Source organism: Muscardinus avellanarius (genome assembly GCF_963383645.1).
Source record: "Muscardinus avellanarius genome assembly, chromosome: 1".
NCBI classification, from domain to species: domain Eukaryota; kingdom Metazoa; phylum Chordata; class Mammalia; order Rodentia; family Gliridae; genus Muscardinus; species Muscardinus avellanarius.
This window is the reverse complement of record NC_137786.1, coordinates 129,729,950-129,750,295: the sequence shown is the minus strand read 5'-3', so window position 1 is coordinate 129,750,295 and position 20,346 is coordinate 129,729,950. Positions and strand designations below refer to the sequence as shown.

General features: G+C 35.8%; 1 protein-coding gene across 2 annotated transcripts in view; it reads left to right on the top strand.

The window, feature by feature from the left end:
- ARHGAP32 (Rho GTPase activating protein 32) overlaps positions 1-20,346 on the top strand; it is a gene marked incomplete at both ends in the record, with an annotated part of 189,254 nt that overhangs the window by 30,806 nt on the left and 138,102 nt on the right. Inside the window, 3 exons of one of the 2 annotated variants that reach the window (XM_080703203.1) lie at positions 14,306-14,397; positions 14,925-14,966; positions 15,331-15,415. In XM_080703203.1, the coding sequence (XP_080559329.1) occupies positions 14,306-14,397; positions 14,925-14,966; positions 15,331-15,415 (219 nt within the window). The remainder of the gene's footprint in view (positions 1-14,305; positions 14,398-14,924; positions 14,967-15,330; positions 15,416-20,346) is intronic. The other variant, XM_080703204.1, reaches the window with a different exon arrangement.

Genomic DNA, 20,346 nt, shown 5'->3' with positions numbered 1-20,346 from the left:
ACTATCACACCTGGCTTGGGGCTTTAATTTTTATTCTCATTGAATTATACATATATTTGGTTTGTCTCTGCTGCTTATTAAATTTTTTCAAATTCTATCATTCAGAGTGTTAGTGTCCCTTTCAGTTTTCTTCTATTTATAAATTTGATAAATATACCATATATTTTTGTCTTTCATAAAAATATTGAGAAAGTAAAGAACAAAAGAGCTCAGTCATATGCTGTCTTCTCTCTGTTGCATATTAATTTTCAGTAATTGACACTTATTTAACTATCTTTTTTTTTGTGGGTCCAGGGATGGAACTCAGGGGCATTTGACCTCTGATCTACACCCCCTGCCCTATTTTTTATTCTTTATTTTGAAACAGGGTCTTACTAAGTTGTGGAGAGCCTCACCTCACTAAGTACTTCAGGCTGTCCGCAAACCCCAATCCTATGGTCTCCGCCTCCCAAATGCTGGGATCACAAGCGTGCTCCACCACACCTGGCTTATTTAACTATCCGAATGTTGAGCTCTCTCATGCATAGATTTATTATTGAGATATGGTCATGTGTCTTCCTTCAATCACAACTCAGTTGCCATCTGTACTTATCACCTCTGCCATTCTAGCTACACTGTTTAACACACACACACACACACACACACACACACACACACACACACACATACACACACAGAGAGAGAAATGAGTAAAGGTATCTTTATAATTTCTTTAATTTTATATTTGTATCTCTTATGAAAACTTAGTTTTTAGTGACATTAAACAACTATTTGTTTGCTTTAGTATTCCATTTATTAAGGTTCAAAATAATTCCAATATTGCTTAAAATAGTTTAATTTCTAGGCCATATCTTACTAGGAATATATTACTTTGCTTTACTGCCGTTTGAATTAATTATTCTTTGTGTGCATAGACCACTATTTTATAATTGGGGTTATTGGTTTTCTTTGGTTTTTGATTTTTAGGGATTGCCCTTTTGCCCATTATAATTTTATTTAACTTTATAAATATTTAAGACATTTACATGGCTACCAAGTCTGCCCTTGATACAAGGCATTGTGGATAATCTTCCATTCCTGTCTCTTTCCTTGTTTCCCATAGATAAACATTTAAATTAGTTCTTGGCTTATCCTGCCATTTTTAAATATGAGAAAACACACATATATTTTAAGTCTCTTTGTCACTTATCCCCTTCCTTTTGCAGTGTGAGGAGTTGAACCCAGGTCCTAGGACATACTAAACACTCTACCACTAACTATATCCCCAGGCTCTTGTGTCATCGTTGTCGCCGCCGCCGCCTCCTCCTCCTCCTCCTCCTCCTCCTCCTCCTCCTCCTCATCCTCATCCTCATCCTCCTCCTCTTACCTATATCATTGTAATTACAATACTTGCATATAAATATATGCTAGGTCAGATATAATTTGCTGGGTTACAGCTCTAATTTTAACATCTAAAATGTTGGAGCCACCATTCCAACTATATGTAAAACTATGTTTCACATTCATATCTTCATCAAAAATGAATCAATATTGTCATCATTTTTAATCTTTGCCAACCTAATATCTGAAGCTAATTTATTATTGTCTTAATTTGTGTTTCCTATTATGTGTGGCCTATTTCTTCTTTACCCTTGTTTATTAGCATTTCTTTTTCTTTGAACAGTTTTATGTAGACTTGTAGCCCATGTGTACATGAGTGCATGAGTTTGGCTTACTGATTGACTTTGATATGTTTGTGAATGTACATCATGTACATTAGGAAATTTTCCTCTTCCCCCTCCCATCCACTTATGATTCTTTTTCTCCCTAGCTTCTGCACATTAGGGAGAGCAAATGATTTTTTTTACTTTTTGGACTGACTAATCTCACTTAGCATAATGTTCTTCATTTCCATCTATTTTCCTGCAAATGGCATAATTTGTGTTTTATGGCTGAGTAAAATTCCATTGTGTATACATTCCATAGTTTTGTCATCCATTTATCTGTTGATGGACATTTTAGATGGTTCCATAGTTGGGCAATTATGAATTTTGCTACTATGAATATAGATCCACATGCATTAGTTTGGTAATTTGGTTTTCATTCTTTTGGGTAGATACCCAGAAGTGGTATTGCTGGATCATATGGTAAGTTCATTCCCATTTTTCTGAGGATCTTCTATAGTGTTTTCCAAAGCAGTTGCACTAATTTGCAATCCCACCAACAATATATTAAAATTTCCACTTGCCCACACCCTCACCAGCATTTGTTGTTGTTTGTGTTTTGAATGATTGCCATTCCAATTGGAATCAGGTGAAATCTCAGGGTAGTTTTGATTTGCATCTCTCTGATTGCCAATGATGTTGAGCATTTTTTCATATATTTATTGGCCATTTGAATTTCTTCTTCTGTGAAATGTCTATTTAGTTCACTTGCCCATTTTTTATTGGGTTATTTGTTTTCTTAGTGGTGAGTTTCTTGAGTTCTCTAGATTCTAGATATTAGCCCTCTACTGGAGGAATAGTTGGCAAAAATGTCTCCCATTTTGTCGGCTCTTTGTTGAGGTTCTTGATAGTTTTCTTTGCTGTACAGAAGCTCTTCAGTTTAATGCGGTCCCACATACTGATCATCCTTTTAATTTCTTGTGTGTTTGGGGTCTTTTTGAGAAAGTTTTTACTTGTGCCTATGTGTTGAAATGTTGGACTTATGCTCTCTTCAAGGAGCTTCAAGGTCTCTGGTCTGATTTCTAAGTCTTTAATCTAATTAGAATTGACTCTTGTGCAGGATGAGAAAGTGGGATTTATGTTCATTTTTCTACATATGGTTAACCATTTTTGCCAACACCATTTGCTGAAGAGGCTATCTTTTTTTCCAGTATATATTTTTGGCCCTTTTGTCAAAAATCAATTGGCTGTAAGTATGTGGATTTGTTTCTAAGTCTTCTATTCTGCTCCATTGGTCTAAGTGTCTGTTTCTGTGTCAATACCATACTGTTTTTATTACTATAGCTTTGTAGGATAGTCTTAAGTCAGGTTGTATGATGCCTCCTGCATGGTTCTTGTTGCTGAGAACTACTTTGGCTATTCTAGGTTTTTGTTGTTCCAAATGAATTTAAGGACTGATTTTCCTATGTCTGTGAAGAATGACCTTGTTAATTAAATGGGTATTGCATTGAATGTGCAGATAACTTGTGGAAGATTGGCCATTTGATAATATTTATTCTGCCTATCCAAGAACATGGAAGATCTTTCTATATCCTAAGGTCTTTTTTTATTTCATTTTTCAGTGTTTTTCAGTTTTCTTTGTAGATGTCTTTTACCTCTTTGGTTAGGTTTATTCCTAAGTTTTTTTTTTTTTTTTTTTTGGGTGGGATATCTTGAGTGGAAGTGTTTTCTGGATTTCTTTTTCACTGGATTTATGGTTGGCATACAAGAAAGATTTTGATCTTTACAGATAGATTTGTATCCAGACACTTTGCTGCATTTGTTGATCAGCTTTTTGGTTGACTTTGTTGGGTCTTCTAAGTATAGTATCATGTCATCTGTAAATAAGGATAGTTTTAGTTCTTCTTTACCTGTTTGTACTCCTTTGATTTTATTCTCTTGCCTTATTGCTCTGGCTAGATTCTCAAGTATTATTTTGTAAAGAAGTGGTGATAATAAACATCCTTGTCTTGTTTCTGCTTTTATGGGGAATTCTTGCAGTTTCCCCCTATTTAATATGATGGCTGTGAGCCATTATGATATTGAGGTTTGTTTCTTCTATTCTAATTCTCTGCAGTGTTTTTTAGCATAAATGACTGTTGGGATTTGTTGAATACTTTTTGAGTATCTATTGAAATGATCATGTGATTGTTGTCTTTGGTTCATTTTATGTGATGAATTATATAGATTGTTTTTTGTATGTTGAACCAGCCTTGCAACCCTGGGATGAACCCTACCTGGTCATGGTGTATGATTTTCTTGATGTAGTTTTGAATGTGTGTTGCTAGTATTTTGTTTAGCAGTTTTGTGTTTAAGTTCATCAATGATATAGGCCTATAGTTTTCTTTTCTTGAGCTGTCTTTATTTGGTTTTGGTATTATTGTGATGTTGGCTTTCTAGAATGTATTTGGGAGAGTTCTGTTTCTGTTTCATAGACTAGATTGAGGAGTTAGGGGGATTAGCTCTTCTATAAAGGTTTTATAAAATTCACTTGGCAAACCATCTGGTCCTGGGCTTTTCTTTGATGGAAGGCTCCTTTTGCTGCTTCGGTCTCTTTAATTGCTATTGATTGGTTTAAATTTTCTGTGTTCGTAACTCAGTTTAAGAAAGTTGTATGTATCTAGAAATTTGTCAATTTCTTATAGATTTCCCATTTTGTTATAGTGTTCCAAAGTAATTTCTGATGATCATCTGGATTTCCATGCTGTTGTTGGTACTATCTCCTTTTTTATCTTTTATTTTACAACTTTCTTTTAAAAAGATAATATAGTGAAGAGTACTCCACAGCAAGAGTAAAATCTTCCTCATTTATTTCATAGTTATGACTATTCCGTTGTATAGATGCAACATACTGTATTCAACTATTCTCTTATTGATGGACAAATAGGTTGTTTTTACCCTTTAGTTGTTAGAAGTAGTTCTGCAGAAGATAGCCTTACACAAATAGCACTTTATACTTTTATACATTTGTGCCAATTTAAGAAGACAATGATTTTAAAAAATCATTGTTATTTTGATAGGATTTGAGAGAGAGCAGATCTACATATGTTTTTAATCTACCACTCTTAACCAGGTCTTGCTATATATATTTATCATAAATGCCCATTGAATTTTGCTAGGTGATTTGTCTATTGTAACAATTTAGTGTCTTCCCCTATTAATTTTAATTATAACTAAATTTGAATGATAATGATTGATTTTTTTATTATTAAACCATCCGTGCACTTCTAGAACAAATTTAGTTTGGTTATTATATATATTTTACTAGTACAATGATGGATTTGGTTTGCTATTTTATATAGGGTATTTTGTACATTTGTGTTAAATAAATTGGCCTATAATTTTGTACTCTGATGCTATTGTCAAAATTTCTCATTTATTTTTTATTATGTTTTGGTACTGGATATTGATCCCAGGGGTGTTTTACCTCTGAGCTACATTTCCAGCTTTTTAAAATTTTTTATTTTGAAACATAGTCTTGCTAGGTTGCTGAGAATCTTGCTAAATTGCTGAGACTGTTCTCTTACCTGCAGTCCTCCTCTCTCCCAAGTAATGGGATTACAAGCATGTGCTACCATGCCTGGCTCCATTTAATTTTTTAGTTTACCTTTTCACTAAAGAATTACTCATATACAGGAAGTCGCACATTTTATGTATATTGCTTAATGAACTTGTGCTTGTGTTTTCTCCTTATGTGACCATCACTCAACTTTAAATATAGGATGTTTTCTGACATTCATAATGTTCCCTTGAATGCCTCCTAATCAGTACCTTTCCTAGTAGAGGGAACCATTGTGTTTGTACATGACATCCCACAATATGCACTCTTTGTCTTGATGTTGTTTATGTAGTAGAATCTCATTGTGTTTTTGTGCTTCTGTGATGGTTATGTCTAGCCCTCTCTTATGTTTCTGTTGGTCACTGACATTCTCTTTAGTGATTAGCAATGTTCTCATTCAGGTCTTGCCTTTTGTTAGGTTTTCCGCCTTTATTTTAAATTTGACTTTTAGACTTTTTTTGTGTGTGTGATAGTGGGGATGGAACCCAGAGGCAATGGACCTTTGAGCTATACCCTCAGCCCTATTTTTTAGTCTTTTTATTTTTGAAACAGGGTCTCACTAAATTTCGAGGTGCCTCACTAAGTAGCTGAAGTTGTCCGCAATCCTCTGGTCCCAGCCTCCCAAATGCTGGGATTATCACAGCATGTGACACCACACCTGGCTAGAAGTTTTTTTTTTTTTTTAAATATAAATGATAGATCCTAGTCCATTATATGATATATGTATTTTCAGTTTCTTTTTAGAGATTCTGACTTGTTTTCTCACATGCTTACAGAAATTCTTAGCTTTAGTGAAGTACAGTTTAAGTTTTGGAGGTGGTCATGATTATTTTTTGTGTCCTTTTGAGAAATTTATGTCTACCCTAAATGTTACAAAGGAAATTTCTAGAAGAACATTTTTTTACCTCCTATTTGGATTTATGAACTACTGAATATTAATTTTTGAGTGTGATGTGAGGTTGAAGTCAACATTTATTTTATTCTTACAGAAATTTGATTGCCCTAGTGCATTTATTGAAATTATTATTTTTTCTGACTTAGCTGTAATAGTTCCTTCGTCATGAATCGGGTAACTATATTGTTAACTTCTGTCTGAATTCTTTCTCATGTGGTCCACTTATCTAGACATGGGGCTAATACCACACTCTCTTAATTATTAAAATTTTATAGCAAATCTTTATATCAAGTAAAGAACCTCTTCCAGACATGTTCTTTTGTCTTAATATGTCTGGGTGTTTTATTAACTATGCCTACTCCTCATATCTCCATGTAGCCTGTCTGTGAATCATACTGGGAGTGATGGGGAGGACTGCCTTGAGTACACTCTTAGGATGTTGTGCTTTCTTCAGGGTGTGACTTTGCTCTCTAATCTGCTCAGTTTATTTTAGAGTTCTCAGGTTGTTAGCTGATCTCGTGTGTGTGCATGTATGTTGTTTTTAGCTGTAATCAGTATAATGGCCTGGAAGCCTTGTATCCTAGTTTGAAATAAAGGCTGACAAGTTGTGAAGAGCACTTGAAAGAACTTGTTCCACCTTTTCTTCATATGTGCTCCTCCGAACAGTATGTGTACTTCTTCAGTGGTCTTCACCCAACTGGTTTTGATATGCCTTGTGTTTTTGTTGTTGTTGTTGTTTTTTTTTTTTTTTTTTTTTTTTTTTTTTTTTTTTTTTTTTTTTTTTTAGGTGACACTAGGGAATGAGCCCAGAGGCATTCTACCCCTAACTCTACTTTTTTTTTTAAATTTGAATTAGGGTCTTTACTAAGTTGGTGAGGGCCTCAATAAGTTGCTGAGGCTGGTCTTAACCCGCAATCCTCTTGTCCTAGCCTCCCAAGTACTAGGATTACAGATGTGTGTCACCACACTTGCCTGGCTGCCTTGGTTTAATTTTGTAAATGTTAATGATACTTTGAATTTATTGAGTTTTCTGGATTAGTGTGTTTATAGTTTTTATGAAATTTAGAAAGTTTATCGTTTTTTCCAATATATATCTTTCTATATACTAGGCATTTTTCTCCTTTTTTTGCCTTTAGTTACACATATGTTGAATGGCTTGACACTGTTCCATATTTCTGAGGCTTGTTTCCTGTCTTTTTCTCCTTCTATTCTTTTTCTCCTACCATCCTTGGATAGCATTCCGATCTTTTCTTCTGTAATGTCTAGTGTATTATAATACTTTTGTTTTTCACTATATTTCATTATATACTTTTCATCTGTAGAAGTCCTCTAAATTTTAAAAATCATATCTTTCTTTATTGTGTTGTTTTCTCTTTTCCATTCTTACTCCTATTGAACATACTGTATGTTTTAGCTTTTTTCCCTTTTTGTTCCATTACTTTTGTTATCACTGGTTCCCTTTTTGATTAGTAATTTTTCTCTTGGCCCTGCTGTTTTTGGCTAGATTTAGGCTTCTCTCATGTATGTGAATATTAGCAGTGGGACATTATTTTGGGTTAATTCATATACAAATATTTTTGCTCACTTTTTTTTCTGAGCCTTTCTCTTTAAAGCCAGTCTACGTCCTGGGCGGCTCTGGAGTGTGGCCCCTTCTCACTGATACTGCTGTTTCTCCTGTGGCCGGCAGTCCTTGCTGGTTGAAGCAGCTTGGTTGAGCATGGAGCTCACCTTAGGCATTTGTTTCTCCCCGTCCATCGCCTCTAATGTCTCTATTTATATTTATGATTGAACTTTGGTGTTTTCAACAGGTGGTTTATAAATTTTGTCCAGCTTTTTTCTTTTTTCTTCTTCTTCTTCTTAGTGCTGAGGATTGAACCCAGGTCCTCACACATACTAGACAAGTACTGTACCACTGTGCTACATCTGCATTCCTTTCTGTTTATTTGAAGTAGAAATTTTATTTTAGTACTGGCTCATGTTAAGTCCCTTTAGTGATTTTGATGTCTGGAATTAACTGGTAATAGAAACTAGAAAACATTCTATTTTCCTGTCCCTTGGTGCACTATTCTTTCCTAATTCCTAATTGTTTTCATGGTTATCATTAACTCCAGAAAAATGTAGAACCAGCTAAACTTTCATAAAAATTTCTCTGGGCCTTTTAAAAATAAATTTTAATTGGAGTTTAAAGACACACACATATAAACCCATAGTAAAGGGAATGAAGTACACTTATCTTAGTCTACTGTTTGATGATCTGTATACTTCAGTGAAATTACCACACAGACCATGTGCTGAATAAAGCAGTTTTCAGCCCACTGTCTTTTCACACTATATTTAACACTGTTATTCATGTTGTTTAAAGTTCTAATAATTGCCTTTTTCCCAAATACAAAATTTTTCATCTATTCTCCCATCCATGTGCATTTATATTATTTATTTATCCTTATTTTAGTATCATGTTGTCCTAATTCGTATTGTCTTATGGTAAGTCTTGCAATCAGGAGGTGTGCCTTAGTTTGTTTTGTGTTGCTATAACAAAATGCCTGAGGCACTGGGTACTTTCTAAGGGAAAAAAGTTTTTTTTGGCTCATGGTTTGTCAGGATGAAATATCCAATCTCAGGCAGTTACATGTGGTAAAGACCACCTATTGTATCATAACATGATGGATGTCCTCACATGGTGGAAGGGTATGAAAGAGAGATAGTCATGAAAGTTGAACTTGCTTTATCACAACCATTTTTTTGTGTGTGTGTGTGATACTGGGGATGGAACTGGCTTTCTACCTCTGGACTATACTCCCAGACCTATTTTTATATTTTATTAGAAACAGGGTCTCACTAAATTACTGAGAGCCTCACTAAGTAGCTAAGGCTGGCTTCAAACCTGTGTAATCCTCCTGTCTCAGCCTCCCAAGTACTGGGATTACAAGCATATGCTACCTCCCCCAGCTATGTGACCATATTCTTTGAAAGGTGCTAAATTGTATGGTTATGATAGAGTTGTTATGTCAGAAACTAATAAAATATGCATACATGTTATTTCATTTACCATTAAATTTGTCCTACCTGCGAATGGAAAAGCCTTTGATTGAAGAATGACCCAGACAGCCAGGCGTGGTGGCGCACACTTGTAATCCCCACACTTGGTAGGCGGAGACAGGAGGATCTCGCAGGTTTGAAGCCAGCCTCGCTGGGTTAAGAGACCCTGTTTCCAAATAAAAAAAATATAAAATAGGTCTGGGAATGTAGCCCAGCGGTAGAAAGGTTTCCAGGAACCCCAGTACCACAAAAAAAAAAAAAAAAGGAAGACCCAGACAATTTACAGTAAGATATGAATGAAAAGATAAAATGCTCCAAAGCATATATCATAAAGGATCTATACAGGATGTATAAAGGATGATTCAGATTTAAAATACTGGTTATGGTAGATGGAAAATGAAAATAATCAACATTTGGTAAAGTTACTGGCATAGGTTTAAATGGATAAGTAGATCTGAATTGGACTTGAAGACAGGGTTGTATAGATGGTGTAATGAATGTGTTAGTTGAATTACATAGTCAAAGAAACAGTAAGAAATTAATGAGTAAGGAGACAAAATTCATTTATTCTATTAATTCCCTTAAACTTTTGAGGAATATTCTCTGTGTGATGGTTGTAGTACAAAGGGGAATAAAACTGTCTTGTAGGAAGTCCATTTTTTTGCTGGAGATAGACAGATGGAGAATTTAATGTAAATGGTGTGTGCTTTTATGAACATGTGTCTGATTGCCTTTTGTTGTCTCTTTTCTATTGATGAATGGTGCTGTTTTTGTGTGACTGATATTGCAAATTCTCTTTGGGAAGCATAATTACATGATTTATAATATGAATAAATAGGGAAAATTGTGTATTTTCTATAAATGAATATCACATAATGAACTGTTTTCTAAAAGATAAGTTTCTTAATCTTTGATTTGGAGCAACAGAATAAAAAGACTCACTATATTCTTTCTGTAGAAATTTAAGACAGTTCTATATTTTGAAATATGTAGGTGAAAATATTAGTTTATTAGGTGATTGAATAATAGTGTGCTATATTTTATTTGCTTAATCTTAAAAGAGTAGCTGATATGACTTTGATAGGCTAAAGTGTATTTCATTTCTTCATTAACAAAAATAAAATGAGTGTCTGGCCAGGATGTGCTTGGAAAAATATTGCTGGACAAAATATACATGAGCACAGATGAAATGAACCATTGGCTCAAAAGTACTTTCTCAAATCTTCTCTAAACTTCCTGGACCACTCTGGTCTATTGGCCTAATTATTACTGTTTTGTCTTTGGACAGAGGGTTTTCTGCCAGGCCCCTTGGCATGTCCATTTCACAGAGTAGACACACTTGATGAATAGATAGACTTACTTCGGGGTTGTGTTTCTAACCACAACCCAGCCTGTCATGTATGCAGAGATGTGTGCTCCATGGTGTGACCCTTCCATGTGTTACAGCTTGGACAGATTTCTCATTCCCTCTTCAGATATGTATCAGGGACAGTGGCATATCCAGCAGGGATGCTTGTATTTAAAGGAAAGTTGATATTTTTGTTTCCAGTTTACTAAATAAAGTCATCACCATTTACCAATTCATTCCAGAGGATCCTCTTTTATTCTTTTTTTTAAATTTTAAGCCAAATCTTATGAATAATTTACAGAATAAATAGCGAAAAAATAGCTTACTAGGAATTTTAATAGGAACCTATACATAGCAAACCTTTTATGTCAGATATTGGTGTACAAACATATCACAAACGATGGAAAGGTATGGCATACTTTTTTTATTTTTATAAAACAAAGTGTCCTAGGTTGTTTAAAGACTATTACATGATAAACTCCTTTCAATTGAATGAATAACTAGAAGAAAACATTAGATTTTTTTCTTAAAAATTCTTATTCATATATTCTTAAGTTATACTATTTTCTTTTAGGATATTATCATTAGTCTGAAATGTCATCTATAAAGTCACTTTTACAAAAGCATCACTGTTAGAATCTAGAGTGCAGTTGTTTCTTAGCATCAATGTTTTGATGCTTATAATCATAGTGAAATCTTTTATCAAAGTTTTCTTTTTTTATCATAGATGGAAAATGAAAACTATGAAATTAGTGAATATATTCAATGAAACTGACATCTGATTACAAAGGTGGTGTCTCTAAACTTGGAAAATACCTTCGTGAGAGATGATACAATAGCTTGGTTAACATAATGGAAAAGCTAGGTGACGAATTACTTCATTGTAGCATCAACTCTGCAGGTCTGGGTTGGCAAACTTCAATTTTCTGATTACCTATTTTTGCATAAGAAGTTTTATTAGGATGTGACCATTTTTGGTTATTTTCACATGGCTGATTTTGTAAAGCACTATAGCAGAGTTGAATAGTGTCAGAGATAGCATGACCTAAAATACTTAACCAGCTGCCCATCAAGGAAAAGTTTGCCAACCTCCCTCCCTCCCCTTTGGAAATTTTTTGCAGTACTGGGAATTGAACCTAGGGGCATTCTACCTCCCAGCTACACTCCCAGCTCTATTTTTTATTTTTAATTTGAAACAGGATCTTATGAGTTGGGTAGGGCCTCACAAAGTAGCCAAGACTGGCCTGGAACTACAATCCTCCTGTCTCAGCCTCCCAAGTACTGAGATTAGCTGGGCGTGGTGGCACACGCTTGTAATCCCTGCGCTTGGGAGGCTGAGACAGGAGGATTGCACAGGTTCGAAGCCAGTCTCAACTACTTAGTGAGGCTCTCAGCAATTTAGTGAGACCCTGTTTCCAAATAAAATATAAAAATGGGTCTGGGAGTATAGCCCAGAGGTAGAAAGCCTCTGGGTTCCACCCCCAGTACCACCCCCCCCAAAAAAAAATGTGTGTGCGCGCGCGCGCGCGCGCGCGCGCGCGCGTGTGTGTGTGTGTGTGTGTGTGTGTGTGTGTGTTAGTTATTGGGGTTTAATCCAGGAGCATTCTATATCCAAGCTACACTATCAAGTCCTTTTTACTTTTAATTCAAAACAGGGTCTCACTAGGTTGATGAGCGTCTCACTAGGTTGCTGGCTTTGAATCTTCAAATCACCCCACTTCCCGCCCCTGCCTGTCTCAGTCGAACAATCACTGGGATTATAGTCATGCACCACCACCTCCAGCCTGTTTTTAATCTTTTAAAATACTTTTAGCATGGTAGGGAATAATTGATGAATGATGATAAGTACTGATTAAATACTAATACCTAAAATTATAAAATCACTGTTTCTAGACAAAGGAAAAATTAATACAAGATCCTATCTTAGCTTTTTTAAAAGGTCTCATGGATCCACATGGCAGTTGCATGATGGAAGAGTCTTATTCCATCACTTAAAGAATATTATACATATTCTTTTCTTTTTGGTAGGCCTCTAAGAGAACAAAAAAAAATAGTTAGCTATTCATAAGGAAATAAACATCTCAGAAATAAAAATTAGGTCTCTTGGACTGTGATAATATAGCAAAAGTTAATTGTTTTCAGTTCATATATTGTTTGTTGCCTCATAACTTTGAAAAGTCAGAGTTTTTTTTTAAATGCTTACCAAATTATTTTGGCTATTTCTCTTTTGTAAGAAAATATTTTTGTGGAGGGAATATAGATTTGTGGTAAAACACTTACTAATTTACAGAAAGTCCTGAGTTCATCCCTGCTTCACACACACACGCACACACACACACACATATACACACACACACCTCTTAATGAAAATATTCTTTAAAATTTTAGTTAAGATTATGATTATTCTCTTTACATACTTTAAGGGTTCACTCCAGATCATTCTTTCCTGTTGAGTCTTGTGGTATGGGCTATAATAATTCAGTGTTAATTTTTATTTTTTAAATAATAGTAATATAAATTTACTTAAGGTAGACTTGGACTTGATTTTTATTTTGTCTAGATTGTTAACCTTTTTTTCAGTTTTTTATTTTTTGTGGTAGTGGGGATAGAACCCAGTTGCATTCTACCTCTGAGCTACACTCCAAGCCATGTATTTTATTCTTTATCTTGGAACAGGGTTTCACTAAATTGTGGAGGGCCTCACTAAGTAGCTAAGGCTGGCCCTAAACCTGTGATCCTTCCATCTTGGCCTCCCAAATACTGGGATTACAAGTGTGCGCCACCACGCCCGGCTCAGTTTTTTTTTTTAAATTAAAAATATAGTTGAATGTGTCACTGAAATTAAAAAAAACTTCATCACTATGAAAACTATGGCAGACCAAAGAATACGATGGAAGTATTATGTACATGTCATTTTCATATTTTAGAGTGATAAATGCATGTTGTGATATGCTAATAATTGTCACATTGCCACTTTAACCTTAATTAATCATTGTAATCAAGAATTTTTTATTTTGATAACTCCCAGGAGAGATTTTAGTTCATACTAAGATGTAAAATAGCTTATTTTAGAACTTGATTACAAAGCATGAAAATTCTTTTCATACAGGTTCTCTCTTACATGGTTAAGGCAGATACTTAGGTTACTTATTCTTAATAGTTAAAACTCAAGAAAGTTATGATCTTAAGAAATTTTAAGCCAAGGTGTCTTCATATTAATACAGAGTCAGAAGAATGACTAAAATAAACTATATCTTGCTTTTTTTTTTGTGGTACTGGGGATGGAACCCAGGGGCATTCTACCTCCAAGCTACACCCCTGGTACTATATTTTTATTCTTTATTTTGAAACAGGGTCTCAATTGCAAAGGGCCTCACTAAGTAGCAGCTGAGGCTGTCTGCGAACCGTGATCCTTCTATCTCAGCCTTCCAAATGCAGGGATTATAAGCATGTACCACCACATTCGGTTTAACCTACTTTTTAAGAAGCCTTAAATCACTGGTGGCACATGCCTATAATCCCAGAACTTGGGAGGTGGAGACAGGAGGATTACAGGTTTGCGGCCAGCCTCAACAATTTAACGAGGCCCTCTTCAACATAGTGAGATCCTGTTTCAAAATAAAAAACAAAACAAAACAAAATACTGCTGGGGTTATAGCTCAGAGTTGGCTTGCCCCTGGGTTCAGTCCCCAGTAACACACACACACACACACACACACACACACACACACACACTCACATTGGTGGAATTGTCATAAACCATTTGTCTTTATTTTCTTAAGGCACGAGGAGCAGATGTTCCAGAGATTCCCGGAGAACTTACTCTTAAAACATGTGGTAATACAGCAAGTATGAAGGTTAAACATGTGAAAAAGTAAGTATAACTTTGGAGTGGGTTCTAAATGAATTTCTAATGGAAATCAGTTCTTAGCTCTTCTAAAGCTTTTATTTAGATTCCTATAATTTCTTACTGTGCATATGTTAAATTACACTGTTGAGACTTAAATTGTGACTCAACATTTAATAGAAATAGGTCTGCAGATTATCTGCTTTTCTAAAAGTATACCTATTTTTTTATCTCGAAATGTCATTGTTAGGTTACATTTGTTTAACAGGAACAGTCCAGGCACGTCTTTCTTGATGTTGATAATGTGTGTGGTCATTCGTTCAGAAAAATCAGCTTTGTTGCTTGCGTTAGGGGGTTGCTAGAACTCTGGCTTGCCTTTGAGAAGCAGGAAAAAAATGCCAGGAGCTGACTGTTAAGTGAAATATCTGAATCTCCCATGTGGTTTTAAGCAGGGAAGACATCTTTCCACTTGGAAAAGGAGGGTTAGCTAGCTGGCTATACTGCATGCGTAGGTAGAAGAAAGACAAGGATAAAGATGTTCATTTTGCATCCAGGTCCACCACTCCAGGACTGATGGGCTGTGACAACATTCACAGGTAAAATCTGGTTTCATACTTTGTTCTGTGAATGCTGCTCTGGTTAGAAGTTCACATTCAGTTTCCATAACATTCACCTAAAGTACAATTTTTCTATGGACAGGGACTTGAGTCAGGATCAGGAGAGTATAGTAATGCTTTTTTATTTCTCATTTTTGGTTTAGATATGTGGTGTGCTAAATGTAATAGGCATTGATTTGGTATATATCTGAAAAGAATTGTGCAGATGTATGTAGCTCCTGCGCATGTGCTTATTGAATATTTTTGCTTGCATGAACTCTTAAACCTATTGTGTGTTCCCCTTGGACTTGGCAATTTTGGTTTTTCCACTGTCTTATTTCCAATTTATCTTCATGTCCTTCAGGTTACCCTTCACTAAGGGCCATTTTCCGAAGATGGCCGAATGTGCGCATTTCCATTATGAGAACGTTGAATTTGGCAGCATACAGGTATATTTGAAATATTTCTTACATCGTGGATTAAAATAACTGATATGTGTTACTTTGAAATAGTTTTTCCTATTGCTATATTAGTGATTGAAGTAAAAGCTTTTGTTTTCTTTTATTGACTAATACTTGATGCCAAGTCAACCCATCACGTTAACCACCACACTCTTACATCTCAGTTAAGGATGATCAGTTCTTCCCTTTTTGTCCGGTGTGCCGTCCGTATGTTCATGGGTCTATGTAGTAGTTTTTAATTCTGAATGAAAGCAGTCTTGCTGGCATTGCCTTGTAATTTATTACTCTAAGTTTTGATATTTGGCAGATTAAGGTGTTCCCAATTGATTCCTCATTATTAAAAGTGTCTTGGCTCTTATTATCATCTGCATATATAAAATTATAGACTCAAACTTGTTGTCTTTGAGCTAATTGTCAGCTTAATGTGAAAAAATTATGAGAAAACTTTGAAAGTAAGCAGATTGTGGTTATTTTAAAATTGCATTTTCTTGGGGGAACAGAAGTCAATCTTTATGTTGTTTTTCAAATTAGCTAATAAAAGAAAATCTTGATTTCCACACACTGTATAGACCGATTCTCCCCCCACACACACTTTTTTATTTTTATTTTTTGCGGTACTGGGGATGGAACCCAGGGGTATCTTACCTCCAAGCTGTATCTCCAACCCTATTTTTTATTCTTTATTTTGAAACAGGGTCTCACTAAATTGTGTAAAGCCCCACTAAGTAACTGGGTACTCATTAAATAGTACTGGAATTACAAGCATGCACCATTATGCCTGGCTTGATTCTTCACTTTTTGCCGATTTCCCTTACACTACCCTTTCTCCAAAAGGAAACCTTTGAGACATGAATAGTTACAGTATGCTATCTCTTGTAATTTTATTTCATGAACAAGTTAAATGAATTTATTTAATAGGATTTGTGAAAGTACAGGAAATTTTTATTTCAAATAAACTGACATTTTAAAAGAGCAAAAAAATTTATAATGCTTAAAAACTATGACATAAAATAAAGGACATTTTGTTGTTTCTTCAGTGTGCTTATGATTGCAGAAGATATATTGATAAATGCGTTAGGGTAGGAAGAGCTGATTAAGAAAACATTAATAAGCCAGGTATGGCTGTGCATACTTATAATCCCAGCATTCAGGAGGCTGAGAAAGGAGGATCATGGTTTGCAGACAGCCTCAGCTACTTAGGGAGGCCCTCTGCAACTTAGTGAGACCTTGTTTCAAAATAAAGAATACAAAATAGGGCTGAGGGTGTAGCTTGGAGGTCTAATGCCCCTGGGATCCATCCTAGTTCTGCAAAAAAAAAAAAAAAAAAAAAAAAAAAAACCAGAAGAAAGAAAGGAACCATTAATGAATATGTTTTTGTGACTCTTCTGTAGTTCAGTTTTATTTTTATTTATTTATTTTTTTGCAGGTCTCGGGATGGAACCCAGGGGCATTTGACCTCTGAGCTACACCCCCTGCCCTAGTTTTTATTTTTTTTAATTTGAAACAGGGTCTCACTAAGTTGTGGAGGGCCTCACTAAGTACCTGAGGCTGGCTTCAAACCTGCTGGATCCTCCTGTCTCAGCCTTCCAAATGCTGGGATTACAAGCGTGCGCCACCACGCCCAGCGAGAAATTCAGTTTAAACAGCTTACACTTTTCGTATTTTTTCCCCCTAGTAAGTTTACTGTGTCTGTGTGAGTGAGTGAGTGAGTGAGTGAGTGTGTGTGTGTGTGTGTGTGTGTGTGTGTGTGTGTACAAGGTTGAATGGGCTCTTTTGGAAGCAGTAAACATTGTAAGGAATTCTAGTAAACAACAGGAAAGAAATAGGAGGATAAAAATATAAAGCCAAATGGGAAAAATATTTAAAATGTTGATATTATGTAACAGCTCAGGAACTCTTTAAAAAATCTAATTTAAAATAAAAACAGCTATTAATGGTAATCATGGTATAATGAATAGAGAAAATATTGACTGTAGATAGCAAATATAGATCCTAATTTTCATTGTGCTTCTTAGGAAGTTAGTGACCTTGGGCAAGCATTTCATTTCCTTATATATGAGGTGAATAAGGTTATACTGAACAATATTATATTTCTGAACTTTTATTGTTATATGATTAAAGATTTGTTTGTAATGGGTGCATTGAAGCATAAGTGGGGAGCACCCACCCTATGCTGGCTTGGCTTCTGAGATTGTGTTAAATGTTTATTACTAGGGTGCAGTATTCTTAATCTGAGGACTATGTCTAAGTCCTACTGGGGAACACATAAGGTAGGCTTTCCACCAGTGAACAGACTGTAATCTTCCCTTTAGGAGAGTGACAGCATTTTTCACTCTTCTTATTGTGTTCAGTTCTACTGTATAAACATATCTAGTGTTTCCAAGGCAAAAGAGAAGAGATCTGACACTATCTTGGTGTGATCCTTAAGTGTGGGCCATATGAGTGAGGATTTTTAGATTATGATGACTGACCAGGAGGCTCATGGACTGTGGGGGTAGGGACTGTGCACAGGAAGGCAGCCCAGCTGCACCGTTGAGTGCACTCCAGCATGCTCTCTGTGCTGGCCGTGCTGGGTTTGCACTCCTCTCCTAAGAAGCCCATTGTCTAGTCATTTCTTCCCTTTCCTCTGCTTTGTGTCTTTGGAGACTGACCTCTCCCTATCACAGCTCCCAGGCTCTGCTGCCTTCTGCTTTTGGTTGGGTTCAGTGTATGTCTTTCCATCAGGAGGGAAGTACTGGTTTTTATTCATGGACTCATGTAGTAAAAGAACCATAATGACAACCTGGCTTGACTTACATGTTTGCATTTCTTCACCTGGGTTGCTATTCTTTCTTTAACTATTACATGGTTTTATATTTTATGGTTTGATTTAATGCCATTTAACCAAACACAGTATTAACTTCCAAACAATTATACATTTTATCTAGTACAAGCAGTTAAAATGAGGTTCATATATTTCAGTTCATATTCTTTTTCATTCTATAAATAGGTAAGTCCTATTATGTTTGATTTCAAACATGTATGGAAAACAAACCCCAAATTCCTTACTTATTTTCACTGTAAGATTGGAAATAAGCCAAGTGTGGTGGTCCATGCCTGCAATCGCAGGTTTAAGGCCAGTTTCAGCAACTTAGGGAGACTTTGTTTCAAATAAAAAATAAAATAGGGCTGGGACTGTAATTCAGAGGTGGAACATTTCTGATTTTAATCTAACAGACACCACAAACAACACAAAACAAAACAAAAATTAGAAATATGTGCTGAGGAGAAAACAATTATGAAAACTTCCTAACATCTGGAGTAGGTCATCAGCCTTAGATTGGGAAGTGCCATATATACCAGTAGGCTATTCATATTATCCATTGACTAACTCACTTCTTTCCTTTAATATGTCCTAATCCTGGACCATTCTTCAGTCATTATCTTCTCTTGTTTTTAACTGTAATCTTAGGAATTTCTTAGACTTAGATTTTTTCATATTTATGGCTCTTCTCAAATCTTAAAATATTTTATTGCAGTTGGCCATCATGCCCTAGTATGACAAAAGATATCAGTATCTATTAATGTTTTTGTTAAAAAGAAGTAGACAAAAGCTGGGTGTGGTGTCTCACACTTGTAATCCAAACATTTGAGAGATGAGACAGGAGGATCCCTGTTTGTGGAAAGCCTCAACTACTACTTAGTGAGGCCCTTTGAAACTTAGTAACACCTTGTTTCAAAATAAAGACTAAAAAACAGAGTTGGGGGATGTAGCTCAAAGGTAGAATGTTTCTGGGTTCCGTCCCAGTACCGCAAAAAAAAAATCACAAAACTGGATGAAATAATCTTTTTATTAATAAAGGGTTTCAGTTATAATGTGAAAAACAATCATTATTAATCCTTTGTTAGAAATCTTAACTGCCAATTTTATTTGGACTGAAAAACAGTTGCTTTAAAAAAATTAAGTAGAAACTTTTAGGGTCAATATTGTTATTACCACACGTGCCAAAATACATTTTCATGGTCTCTCCTTTGAATTCTAGCCTGGACTGTCCAGTTCAGTTCCTTGCATCTCTGCTTGGATGTTTAGTAAGCATCTCACACTTAGCTTGCCTGGAACAGTGTCCTCTCTGACCAGCTGCTGCTGCTACTTTCCATCTTGGTAAATAGCAACTCTCAGCTCCCAAGGTCAGCCAGGAACCTCGGGGATATCTTGGGCATCTCTTTTTGTTGGTCCTTACATGCAGTTCATCAGCAAAGTTCTTGGCTCTGTCTTTAAGATATAAAAATATAACCAGGGATGTAGCTTGGTGGTACAGTACCTCAGGGATCAACCTCCAGTACTGCAAAAAAAAAGTGTGTGTGTGTGTGTGTGTGTGTGTGTGTGTGTGTGTGTGTGTGTGTGTTAAAGGTCTGGTCAGGCTTACCTACTGTAAGACCCCCGCAGAGGGGAGACCCTCAATCAACCTCGGGATAAGCGACGTCAAGAACCACGAGAAACTTTATTCTCCTTGATGCAAAAGCAAAAGGTAAAAGGAGCCAGTGCACAGGGGCCGACCCATATAGGAGTTCGGCCCCGAGCCGCTGAAACTGAGGGTATTTATAGGGAAAAGACCATTAGGGGGTTTTGGGCTAAATTGCATGCGTTTACAGAAAATTACAGAATCATTTGAAAAGTACATTTTGTAGTCAAGAGTTAGATAATACCAGGTGTAGTCAGTAAGCTCCCGGGTCAAGGCGCTCTGACTCAGTCAGTATAGATAAGATGGGGTGGGCTTATCGCACATTTTACATTCCTAAGCTGTGAGCTGCAATAAAATATACTTTTTCTTTTTAACTCTTAGCTGGCTGTTTTAACTATTAGCTAGCTGCTAGGGGCTTATGATTTTTCTTCTAAATGGAGCCTTTCACTACCACCATCCCTCCTCCCTCCTGTTACC